At 40.0% G+C, this 11,889-nt stretch overlaps 1 protein-coding gene across 1 annotated transcript in view; it reads left to right on the forward strand.

Moving 5' to 3' along the window:
- The first annotated feature begins 313 nt into the window (after window positions 1–313).
- The window catches only part of LOC131891201 (uncharacterized), a 14,527-nt gene continuing 2,951 nt past the window's right edge, over window positions 314–11,889 (forward strand). The window contains exons 1-12 of the mRNA XM_059240725.1: window positions 314–1,184; window positions 1,257–1,975; window positions 3,376–3,526; window positions 3,591–3,768; window positions 3,850–4,129; window positions 4,197–4,401; window positions 4,467–4,670; window positions 4,741–5,095; window positions 5,161–5,299; window positions 5,367–5,552; window positions 7,748–8,008; window positions 8,071–8,178. Of these exons, the coding sequence (XP_059096708.1) occupies window positions 1,027–1,184; window positions 1,257–1,975; window positions 3,376–3,526; window positions 3,591–3,768; window positions 3,850–4,129; window positions 4,197–4,401; window positions 4,467–4,670; window positions 4,741–5,095; window positions 5,161–5,299; window positions 5,367–5,552; window positions 7,748–8,008; window positions 8,071–8,178 (2,944 nt within the window). The 5' untranslated portion in view covers window positions 314–1,026. The remainder of the gene's footprint in view (window positions 1,185–1,256; window positions 1,976–3,375; window positions 3,527–3,590; window positions 3,769–3,849; window positions 4,130–4,196; window positions 4,402–4,466; window positions 4,671–4,740; window positions 5,096–5,160; window positions 5,300–5,366; window positions 5,553–7,747; window positions 8,009–8,070; window positions 8,179–11,889) is intronic.

Genomic DNA, 11,889 nt, shown 5'->3' on the forward strand with positions numbered 1-11,889 from the left:
TGAGGAATACAATAAGAAAAAGGGATGTTCAAAGGTAGATTGCCCCTTTTTTCTACCCGCAAGACGTGCTTTAAAGTACGGTGTACCTCCGTCCACGTAGAAGGGACGCAAAGAAAGCTGAGAAATATGATAGCTCAGTTTCAACATTTTAGAGCTGACCCTATTTCTAAACCTAGTTAGGTATAGGGCGGTTTCCGAATGGCATTTTATTCAAAAAAAAATCAGCCTGTGACTGCGGAGTATTATGTTGATGAAATATTGTCCAAGTCATTATTGCCAGCTTTGTCAAGGACTCGACGAAAATTGGTGCTTGATCATTCAAGAGGGATTTTCCAACAAGACGGCGCTCCAGCGCACACTTCGGGCAAGGCCCAAAACTACTGTCAACAACATTTGGGTTGTTTCTGGAGCAAGGACATATGGCCTGCCAATAGCCCTGACTTGTCTCCTATTGAAAATATATGAGCCTTGCTCCAGGAGCAACTCAACAACGAAGCACTAGCGACCTCGGAGCAAACCCTCTTTTGTAATCTGAAAAATTCTTGGAGAAAGATCTCGCCAGACGTCTTGGAAAAAATATATACTGGAGTGCCAAATGAATTCTAAAATGCATTCGACGGCCAGGCCGCCATTTTGGGAAACAAATCATAGTTTGTACTTCTACGTATGGGTAACTCATTTAATAGCTGTGATGAGTTATAAAAACCACCATCAATTCTTGGATTAAAAGTATGTAAGTACTGATTCATGTTTTTGATATTCATTCTAATCACCACAAGTCTATCGGAATGTTAAAATTAAAACAATACAGATATAGAAATCAATGAAAGGCCCAAATTTTCATTTTCCTTTTTTCAGGCCCGCTATTGGTTAGGTAATACTCAAGTGGATGAAAATACTTTTGTACACGTCAATAAGTATGGTTGTCTCAGTTGTTCATCTTTGGCAGAATGAGTCATCTTGAAGATCCATTCTTACAGATTTGATCCGGTTACCGGAGAATCAGCAAGCTTCGGAGCTACTTCCATGTCTACACCTTGTGGACAATTGCAGATGAGGGGGGGTCATTTGAACCAAGTCCGAGTGGAATGTTTCAAAAAAGATCCTTCGTTCGTTTCTTACGGTCTCTGTCAATCATCTCAATGCTTCACGACCTCTGGAATGGTTTGTGCCTTTCCTTTTCGGTAAAGCTCACACGCACTGAAGGTATTGTATGTACTACATCACACGTCTCAACAAAAGCTTGTTTCGTTCAGATTTAAGGGACGGATGTACGATCAATGCATTACTCTGGGGTCGAAAAACGGAAGACCTTGGTGTAGCACCAAAACTGATAGGGATCACAATCACATTGATGGCATGGAAGCCGATTGCAACGCCGATTGCTCGGTCAATAATTGTCCCATTGGTTACCAAAGACTGTATGGAACACAAACTTGCTACAAGCTTTCTCCAAGTCATCCAGCTAAAATGGCATCAAGTTTTGAACGTGCTCAAGATTCTTGCTCTTTGGACGGTGGACGCCTCCTCCAACCCCGGTCTAAATCAGCCTTGCAGACCATGAAAAATGTTGAACAATTCACGGTGTTTCAATCGACGATCATTTCACATGTAGCACTAGGATTGATGGTGCATTTCGAATCAGGGCTTGTGAAGCTCTACTATTCTGATGGAACTATGGTACCATTCAAGGTTCAGGAATCGATGATGGAATGGGACGACAGTTTCCCAGAAGAAGATGCTACTAAAGCTTGCGTGGCAATAATGACTGTTACTGGCAAGCTAAGAAATGTTCCGTGCCAAGGCTACTTTAATGGGACCAATGAAGGTCACGGCAAATTGGGCTACATTTGTGAGGCTCGTCCGATTGAAACTTTGGAAGCAGACCCAATTCAAGTTTGCCACTTGCCCTTCATTTATAACTCAACCAGGCACGTGGGTTGTGCTCAATCTGTTCACGCCTCCACTGAAATGGGTAAGAAAGCCAAGTAAAGGCAAAATGCAATGCTTTCTCAGGTATTGTCCATCTCCTCTTTTCTCATCAATCATATTTTGTCGAACTTAGATATCATTTTTTTTCTCCTTTGAGGAAGGAGTGCCTAATGCTCTTTTTTTCAAAATATCCTATTTCTATCAAATATCTAGTTTTAAAAGAAAAAAAATCTTCCTTTTAAAAGGTAACCACATATACTTCAAAAAATGTCTAGAACATCGTTACGCTAAAAAGTTACTTGAAGACCAAGAACACTTTCACAACCATTTTATTTTGGAAGTTTGGAAAAACTAGTGCAGCATTGCCTTAATTTCGAGAGTTTTTGTAGATGCGAGGAAGCAGAATCATGATCAATGGGAATTTCATACGTAATTTGTTTTAACACCTTTACCGGAAGAGGTTTAGAAGACAAAGAAAAATCAATAGATTTCATTTTCGAATAATTTGCTCGTCACTGAGGATTGTAGGTTAAACTTTTTTATCCTACGATGTCAAAAGTTAGTTTTTTTGGCTAAAAACATGTACTTTTATGAAGATCATTTTTATGAAGTATAAAGAAAGAACTCAGTTTTGAACAAGTTATCGCAAGAATGAGCTGAAAGACTTAATGTTTTGTACCTTAGGTTTTCGTAGTTTGACACAAATGAATCAGCCCTCCAATGTTATGCAAAGGGTCTAAAACCTCTTCTTTTTTGCCTCTGTTGAGAAGTGAGGTGCACATAATGCCTCCATATGTTACTCCTTTATTCCATTGTCATATTCGCAGCCATGGAGTTGCAAATATTTTCGCAGCTTTTGCAAATGCTTAAACCAAAGGAACTTAATGATATTGATGGGCTCTGAGACTACTTGGTTATGTTGGTAGGGTTACTTTCTGCAAACGAATAACTCATAGGGGTTTATTGGGTGTCATGAATTAGTTGAGCACATGCTTGTTCTCATAGCTCATTCATGTATACTGGTCAAACGTGTAAAAGCCATACTAGTCTGAATTTTAAAGTGACAAAACGTTCACAACATTGGGCGGTCAACTTCATCCAGCTTTTTTGTCATGAAGATGACGACATTTTATTCATCGATAAAATGTAAAGAATCTAGTCAGATAAAGCTTTATGCTCCTAGTTTTCATATAGAGGGCTAGAAGGTTGTTATCCCAATCTTGACCTCTGAATCTATTAGCACCCTTTTGCGTTGAGCAGAACAGGATCGGAGGGGACCCATGGCTAGATAGGTCAAATTCATTTGTACTTGGCTTTCTACCATAGAGTACTTCATTATCTGAATTGTTTCTAAAACTGAAGTTCTTTTTATCGAGTACTTTATGATTCCACCCTTAGCACTCGAGAAGAATATACTGATCTTATGTTCTATTGCTTTATTAGACACCCAAGGCTTCCCTTGGTGCGCTACGGAAGTGAATGATCGAGGAGAAATGGTTCCAGGCAAATGGGGCAAGTGCCGTGATGAGCGAACCATCGCCTATGACAATGCCGTGGGACACTATTGCTCCGTGCCTTTCCTGATGAATAAAAGGTTGGACTTGCTTCTCGGATTTGTTCACTTTCGGCAAGTGGGATTACTGCGATTTCTCTTTTAGGTATTATGATTCGTGCACCCGCCATGCAACCACTCCCTCTGCCCTGAATCGTTATTATTGGTGCCCCATACCAAGTGAGGCATCCCTGAATGTTTCATATTCAAATGTGGGTATAAAAGGATCCTGCACCGACTTTCTTATCCCGGAAGAAAACGGATGTGGAGATCACTATGATGACGTTAGTGGAATTCAAATGAGCCAGAACTTTGAGGCGACATCGCAACTCTCAAAAATAATCAAATGTATGTTCGTGTTTTAGGTAGGAGATATGTGCATGAGGGTCTCTACGTTTCCAGTCAATTTTGACGAGGCTGTGGAGGCTTGCAATCAGGATGGTGCAGATTTGATCGCTATCGTTGACGACGTTATTCGCGACGCTGCAATTAAATTGATTGAAAAGAAACGGCTCCAGTTTGAGCACTTTCGAAACATGAACTACTTTTGGATCGCTGGAAGGTTCAGTAATCAGAGCCAATGGCACTGGACCACTCACTTCCAACCGTTCAATAAGTATACACAATGGCAAGCCAACACTCCAAGTAAGCTTGTCATACCTGCTATTGCCATGAGCCGTCATCACCGAAATCCGCCCTTTTTGTCCAACAGACTACGCTTGCAAGTCCACGGGTTGCACTCACCTAAACGCCCTTCTGATGCAACGTGACGAAGACTATTCTTGGCGGGCAGCTGATTTGGGGGAGCAGTTTGGCTACGTGTGCTTATCGAAGTGTTCCAAGGGTTACACATGGTACTCCAAAGTGCAGAAATGCTTGAAGGTAGTTTCGTATGGGGCTCAAAATGAGAAAAAGAGGTTAGTGGGCAAACAGACAAGAAATACTATGTGAGCACCATAAAACTACGCTTTCCGCACTGCAGGAATTTACCACAGTCTTTAGTGCAATGTGGAAAGGATCAAGGGTCATTGGTCGCTCTTCGAAGTTGCCAGGAGATGGAAATGCTGAATCAGCAATTGGCCGACTTCTTTTACCCCGTAGACCAAGTGTTCCAGATCGGAGTTTTTGGATTCCTGAAAGACCCACAAGCTAACCGACATGCCCCTACCGATCAGCTCACCGACAGGTAACGTAAAGGGTTTCACGTCGAGAAATGGAAATTGATCTATTTCAACATTGTTGATCCAAATGTCAAGCCGGGGCTATTCAATGGGGTTGTCCACTACGTTTGAAAAATCAAGGGGTCTGTGCGACGCCAAGGATTCATTGCTGACCGACACATTGGAAGAATCCAAAACTTATGGATTTGGGCTGAAGCGTGCTAAAGGAGGTTTAGTGACCTTTCATCAAGAGATAGTGGCTCAAGCATCCCAAATGAGTTCGTACGGATATATTTGCCACCAAGAGCCCATCTTTGGATGTCCGGAAGGTTATGCTATTTTCCAAGATAAATGCATCAAAGTATTCCACCAAGAGCAAACCAAGATTGACGCAGAAATGACTTGCCGAAAGGATGGCGCTCATCTAGCCAAACCCTCAACACATTTGGAGGTGGTTATTGTTGATTGTTAGATGTGACTCATTATTGAGCCCCAGTTTTGAATCATTTATTTTAGATCCAATTCATCGACGAGCTTATTCGAGAGTCTGAGAGGGAAATGGGCATCACGGACTTGCGAGATTATTGGCTGGGATATAATCGGCAACTTGATGGAGATCTGGACCCCTTGGGATTATGGAACACCACCAAACATCGTAAAATACTGCTATGGACGTCAAAAAGGGAAACAAAGAGCTCAATAACTCAAGAATATTTTCATAGGTTGCAATTGTCTTGGTCTTCCTGCCAACAATATTTCGGGTTTATTTGAAGATGGAGACAAGTGTTTGTTAAAGAGCTGGTCCAAACTCAATGTGACGAAAGCGTCAAACACGTGCCAATCGTTCAACGGGATATTGGCCACCGCCGCCACCGAGGATGAATACGAGCGAATGATCTTCTACTTAGGTAAATTGAAATGCTTTCAATCTTCCCTAATGATAAAGGGTCGGAAAAATGGGCCTTTTGTTAGTGAGTTTCTTCATAATTAGTGATTTTCAACCTAAATCAGCTAAGCAAACGCTGAGGTAAGTGATAAAAAACTGGAAAATAGTTTTTGTTGAATAATTCGGTGGTTTGAAGAGAAATGAATTGATTAAATTTTCTTTTGTGCAAGCTTTTATACTCCCACATGGCCAACATGGCTTCCGAGCTTCACACTCTACTCTGTCAGCCTTGTCCTTGGTTCAACTCAATTTGGCAAGGCTGCGAACAAAAGGTCATACAGGTCTCATCCAGTTTCTGACCATTCCCTACCAAATACCAATTTTGTATCATCAGCATAAGAAGAGAACTGACATTACTACTACCAAGCTTCTGAAGCGGAGCAATGAAGATGATGAAAAAGGGAGGACCCAAAATGGAGCCCTGAGGGACGCCCGACTTGACATCATGTATGTCACTAAGGGATCCCTCAACCTTAACTAATTGTTTCCTACCATAAATGAAACTTCTTAGCCAATAGAGAACCTTATCTTGGATCCCAATCTCATGGAGCCTATTAACTAAAAGGCCATGATCTACCTTGTCAAAGGCCTTGGCGAAGTCAAGATAAACTACATCGACTGATTCATGGCTCTCCAGTCCCTCAATAACTTGCTCTATATGCTCAATCAGTTGGGTAACCGTGCTAAAATGTACTCGGAACCCATGCTGGCTAGGAGGAAGCTTCATGAATATCAAGAAATTCAACAAGTTTGAACTTCATGATCTTCTCAAACACCTTCGCAATATTCGAAGTGGAGAGAAATTGGCCTGTATTACTGGGAGTGACTTATCTCCCCTTTTGAAAATTGGAAAAACATGAGCTACCTTCAGAGAAGAGAGGAACTTGCCCTGGTCCAAGATGCAACGCATCAAGTACGAGAAAACAGGAGCAAGAACCTATGAGCATCTCATCAGAAACTGAGATGTCACTCCATCAGGGCCAGGGGAGCTCGAGAGTCTTAAGTCCCTGATGGCCTCGAAAGGCATCCTGATCTGTGACTACAAGATCATCTAAATGCTCAGCTTGACAAGCCTTGCCAGTCCCAACAAACTCATCAATAGAGCAATGGACTGTTGCTCCAAAACTCAGTAGAGTTGAAAACACACTAGAGAACTGATCTCCAAGTATGTTGGCCATAGTCTCTACATTGTCTATGGCTTCCCCATCGACCTCAAAAGGCCCGACAGAGTGTTTCATTTTTCTCTTAGAGTTTGCATAAGAGAAAAACGCCAATAGATTCGACCTCACCTCTTGAACAAAACTTTAATCAAGCTTAAACTTGAACTCTGACAAAATTTTATTAACGTTGAAAAGAATAAAAACATCGCTAGTACGTAGAAATTAATCGTTGCAAAAAGCGACTATTTTGAAAATTAAACTGTCACAGGTATCGTTCAAATATTTTAGGAACACGATAGGATATTGTAGCTTTTGGCACTCAAGTAAAATGAAAGGCAATTTTACATCTTTTGTAAGTTTTAAGCGACATATTTTGCTACTTTTAGCTTTTATAGAAGTCTTAAATAAAACAGAAAACATTATTTCTTGTCGTGTCATTGAAAAAGACCTTGGGAATAACTGGAAACATAATTAGACCAATTTTCGATCTTTCAATACGCAAAACGCAATCTTTAAGTTGTAATAACTAAGCATGTGCTAAATAGAAGTTTATGAAATTTTACGTCCATACATACATAACTAAGAAAATGTTTAATATTGATTGAATACGTTTTTGACAAATATTTAACACACTTATCTGAGCTACTTTTAAATATGTTTATTTCACAAAAGTTGTTCCTTTTGCTTCTTTGACAAAGAAAAACATATCTGAATGTGTTGGCATTTGAGCAAACACTTAACCAGAAAATGAAATCACAGTGAGTGGTAAAGAAACCAAAACATATTCGTTTTTACCCTTCTTTGTTGCCTTTTTGTTGGTTCAATGTCGACTCTTATTTTCATAAAACCTGGTCTAAAGTATTTCACATTAGAACGATGAAAAAAGAAAGGCAAGATCCATCCGCAGGACAAAAATTTGAGTTATGTGTATCATTTACTAACCATTAATTTCTAAGCTAGGAATAGCCTTTCAATAATACTGTTCTGTTGCTTTTAGAATCCCAAAATGGGCTACCAATGGCTGTTGGACTGGAAAACCCAAGTGGAATGTCTTGCACTACGCCCAGCTCCTGTGGTTTCCTTTGGATGGATGAAAATAACACGCCCGCCAACTTCAGCACCTTCTCCGAATCCAAAATACCAGATTTGAAAGGGGATGTTGAATCGCGATGCGTTGGAATCACTGACTCTGGGAACTTTGAGACCGTCCTCTGCTCCAGTGAAATGACCTCACTGTGTCAATTCCAATGCCCAAGTGGTATAAACCTTCAATATTTCTAACAGTTTCATGGTTTCTATTGAAAGATAATTTGCTTTTAGGAGTGGACACTCAATTTACAGATTGTATGACTTTGGAGCATTTTGGTCCTGGTCACATTCTGTTACAGAGTAAATGCACTGAACAAGCTGGATTTGTTTGTTCCAAAGGTAAGTTGCAGTTTTTACCGCTATACAAGATGATAAAAGACTTTAAAGGCACCTTCAATGTATTTCATATATCGTTTTTGGTTGCGCAACATGGACAAACAAAGAGTGACCATCAAGCTCCATCAGAAAGGCTACCCGTGCAAAGACAGCAAACTGTTACACATAATAAATGTGTCACTTCCTTTGTGCTCTTCTGAGACCAGACGATATGCCATTTTCTGCTTCTATTGTTAGCGTCATGCTCTTTTGTATCTCATCTTTTCTGGAGTGCAAGTTGAGGTCAAACTTTGCTGTCTTGTTGCCAACAATTGGAGTTTTAGACTCTACAGATGTCACCAAGATTGGATGAGTCGAATCAGTAGACATGGAGTACAGCATTGGCTCCAGCATTGTAAATCTTTAAGATATCTTTTTTTTTTAAGCCCTCATTCTTTGAAACTTTTTGACTTTACAAAGATCCTCAACACATTGTTTTCCCCGTGGAAACAGGGATTTTCTTATTTTCTCAGATCTAAACATTTTCATTACGACCGATGTTTTCAGATCAAGACGTGAAGCCAACTCTGCTGGAAAACCCCAGTTTTGAATCATTTATTTTAGATCAATTCATCGACGAGCTTATTCGAGAGCCCTGGAGAGGGAAATGGGCATCACGGACTTGCGAGATTATTGGCTGGGATATAATCGGCAACTTGATGGAGATCTGGACCCCTTGGGATTATGGAACACCACCAAACATCGTAAAATACTGCTATGGACGTCAAAAAGGGAAAAAAAGAGCTCAATAACTCAAGAATATTTTCATAGGTTGCAATTGTCTTGGTCTTCCTGCCAACAATATTTCGGGTTTATTTGAAAGTGGAGACAAGTGTTTGTTAAAAAGCTGGTCCAACTCAATGTGACGAAAGCGTCAAACACGTGCCAATCGTTCAACGGGATATTGGCCACCGCCCGCACGAGGATGAATACGAGCGAATGATCTTCTACTTAGGTTATGAAATGCTTTCAATCTTCCCTAATGATAAAGGGTCGGAAAAAAATGGGCCTTTTGTTAGTGAGTTTCTTCATAATTAGTGATTTTCAACCTAAATCAGCTAAGCAAACGCTGAGGTAAGTGATAAAAAACTGGAAAATAGTTTTTGTTGAATAATTCGGTGTGGTTTGAAGAGAAATGAATTGATTAAATTTTCTTTTGTGCAAGCTTTTATACTCCCACATGGCCAACATGGCTTCCGAGCTTCACACTCTAATCTGTCAGCCTTGTCCTTGGTTCAACTCAATTTGGCAAGGCTGCGAAAAAAAGGTCATACAGGTCTCATCCAGTTTCTGACCATTCCCTACCAAATACCAATTTTGTATCATCAGCATAAGAAGAGAACTGACATTACTACTACCAAGCTTCTGAAGCGGAGCAATGAAGATGATGAAAAAGGGAGGACCCAAAATGGAGCCCTGAGGGACGCCCGACTTGACATCATGTATGTCACTAAGGGATCCCTACATTAACTAATTGTTTCCTACCATAAATGAAACTTTTTAGCCAATAGAGAACCTTATCTTGGATCCCAATCTCATGGAGCCTATTAACTAAAAGGCCATGATCTACCTTGTCAAAGGCCTTGGCGAAGTCAAGATAAACTACATCGACTGATTCATGGCTCTCCAGTCCCTCAATAACTTGCTCTATATGCTCAATCAGTTGGGTAACCGTGCTAAAATGTACTCGGAACCCATGCTGGCTAGGAGGAAGGACTTCATGAATATCAAGAAATTCAACAAGTTTGAACTTCATGATCTTCTCAAACACCTTCGCAATATTCGAAGTGAGAGAAATTGGCCTGTAGTTACTGGGAGTGACTTATCTCCCCTTTTGAAAATTGGAAAAACATGAGCTACCTTCAGAGAAGAGAGGAACTTGCCCTGGTCCAAGATGCAACGCATCAAGTACGAGAAAACAGGAGCAAGAACCTATGAGCATCTCATCAGAAACTGAGATGTCACTCCATCAGGGCCAGGAAGCTCGAGAGTCTTAAGTCCCTGATGGCCTCGAAAGCATCCTGACTCTGTGACTACAAGATCATCTAAATGCTCAGCTTGACAAGCCTTGCCAGTCCAACAAACTCATCAATAGAGCAATGGACTGTTGCTCCAAAACTCAGTAGAGTTGAAAACACACTAGAGAACTGATCTCCAAGTATGTTTGGCCATAGTCTCTACATTGTCTATGGCTTCCCCATCGACCTCAAAAGGCCCGACAGAGTGTTTCATTTTTCTCTTAGAGTTTGCATAAGAGAAAAACGCCAATAGATTCGACCTCACCTCTTGAACAAAACTTTAATCAAGCTTAAACTTGAACTCTGACAAAATTTTATTAACGTTGAAAAGAATAAAAACATCGCTAGTACGTAGAAATTAATCGTTGCAAAAAGCGACTATTTTGAAAATTAAACTGTCACAGGTATCGTTCAAATATTTTAGGAACACGATAGGATATTGTAGCTTTTGGCACTCAAGTAAAATGAAAGGCAATTTTACATCTTTTGTAAGTTTTAAGCGACTATTTTGCTACTTTTAGCTTTTATAGAAGTCTTAAATAAAACAGAAAACATTATTTCTTGTCGTGTCATTGAAAAAGACCTTGGGAATAACTGGAAACATAATTAGACCAATTTTCGATCTTTCAATACGCAAAACGCAATCTTTAAGTTGTAATAACTAAGCATGTGCTAAATAGAAGTTTATGAAATTTTACGTCCATACATACAAAACTAAGAAATGTTTAATATTGATTGAATACGTTTTTGACAAATATTTAACACACTTATCTGAGCTACTTTTAAATATGTTTATTTCACAAAAGTTGTTCCTTTTGCTTCTTTGACAAAGAAAAACATATCTGAATGTGTTGGCATTTGAGCAAACACTTAACCAGAAAATGAAATCACAGTGAGTGGTAAAGAAACCAAAACATATTCGTTTTTACCCTTCTTTGTTGCCTTTTGTTGGTTCAATGTCGACTCTTATTTTCATAAAACCTGGTCTAAAGTATTTCACATTAGAACGATGAAAAGAAAAGGCAAGATCCATCCGCAGGACAAAAATTTGAGTTATGTGTATCATTTACTAACCATTAATTTCTAAGCTAGGAATAGCCTTTCAATAATACTGTTCTGTTGCTTTTAGAATCCCAAAATGGGCTACCAATGGCTGTTGGACTGGAAAACCAAGTGGAATGTCTTGCACTACGCCCAGCTCCGTGGTTTCCTTTGGATGGATGAAAATAACACGCCCGCCAACTTCAGCACCTTCTCCGAATCCAAAATACCAGATTTGAAAGGGGATGTTGAATCGCGATGCGTTGGAATCACTGACTCTGGAACTTTGAGACCGTCCTCTGCTCCAGTGAAATGACCTCACTGTGTCAATTCCAATGCCCAAGTGGTATAAACCTTCAATATTTCTAACAGTTTCATGGTTTCTATTGAAAGATAATTTGCTTTTAGGAGTGGACACTCAATTTACAGATTGTATGACTTTGGAGCATTTTGGTCCTGGTCACATTCTGTTACAGAGTAAATGCACTGAACAAGCTGGATTTGTTTGTTCCAAAGGTAAGGACCAATCTTTACCCCCCCCCCCCCCCTTCAGAATGATAACAAGGACTTTACAAATTAAAAGGGCAAAACATGCAAAAATGCAAAACTTGCAAGA

The sequence above is a fragment of the Tigriopus californicus genome, chromosome 11 (assembly GCF_007210705.1).
Source record: "Tigriopus californicus strain San Diego chromosome 11, Tcal_SD_v2.1, whole genome shotgun sequence".
Taxonomy (NCBI): domain Eukaryota; kingdom Metazoa; phylum Arthropoda; class Copepoda; order Harpacticoida; family Harpacticidae; genus Tigriopus; species Tigriopus californicus.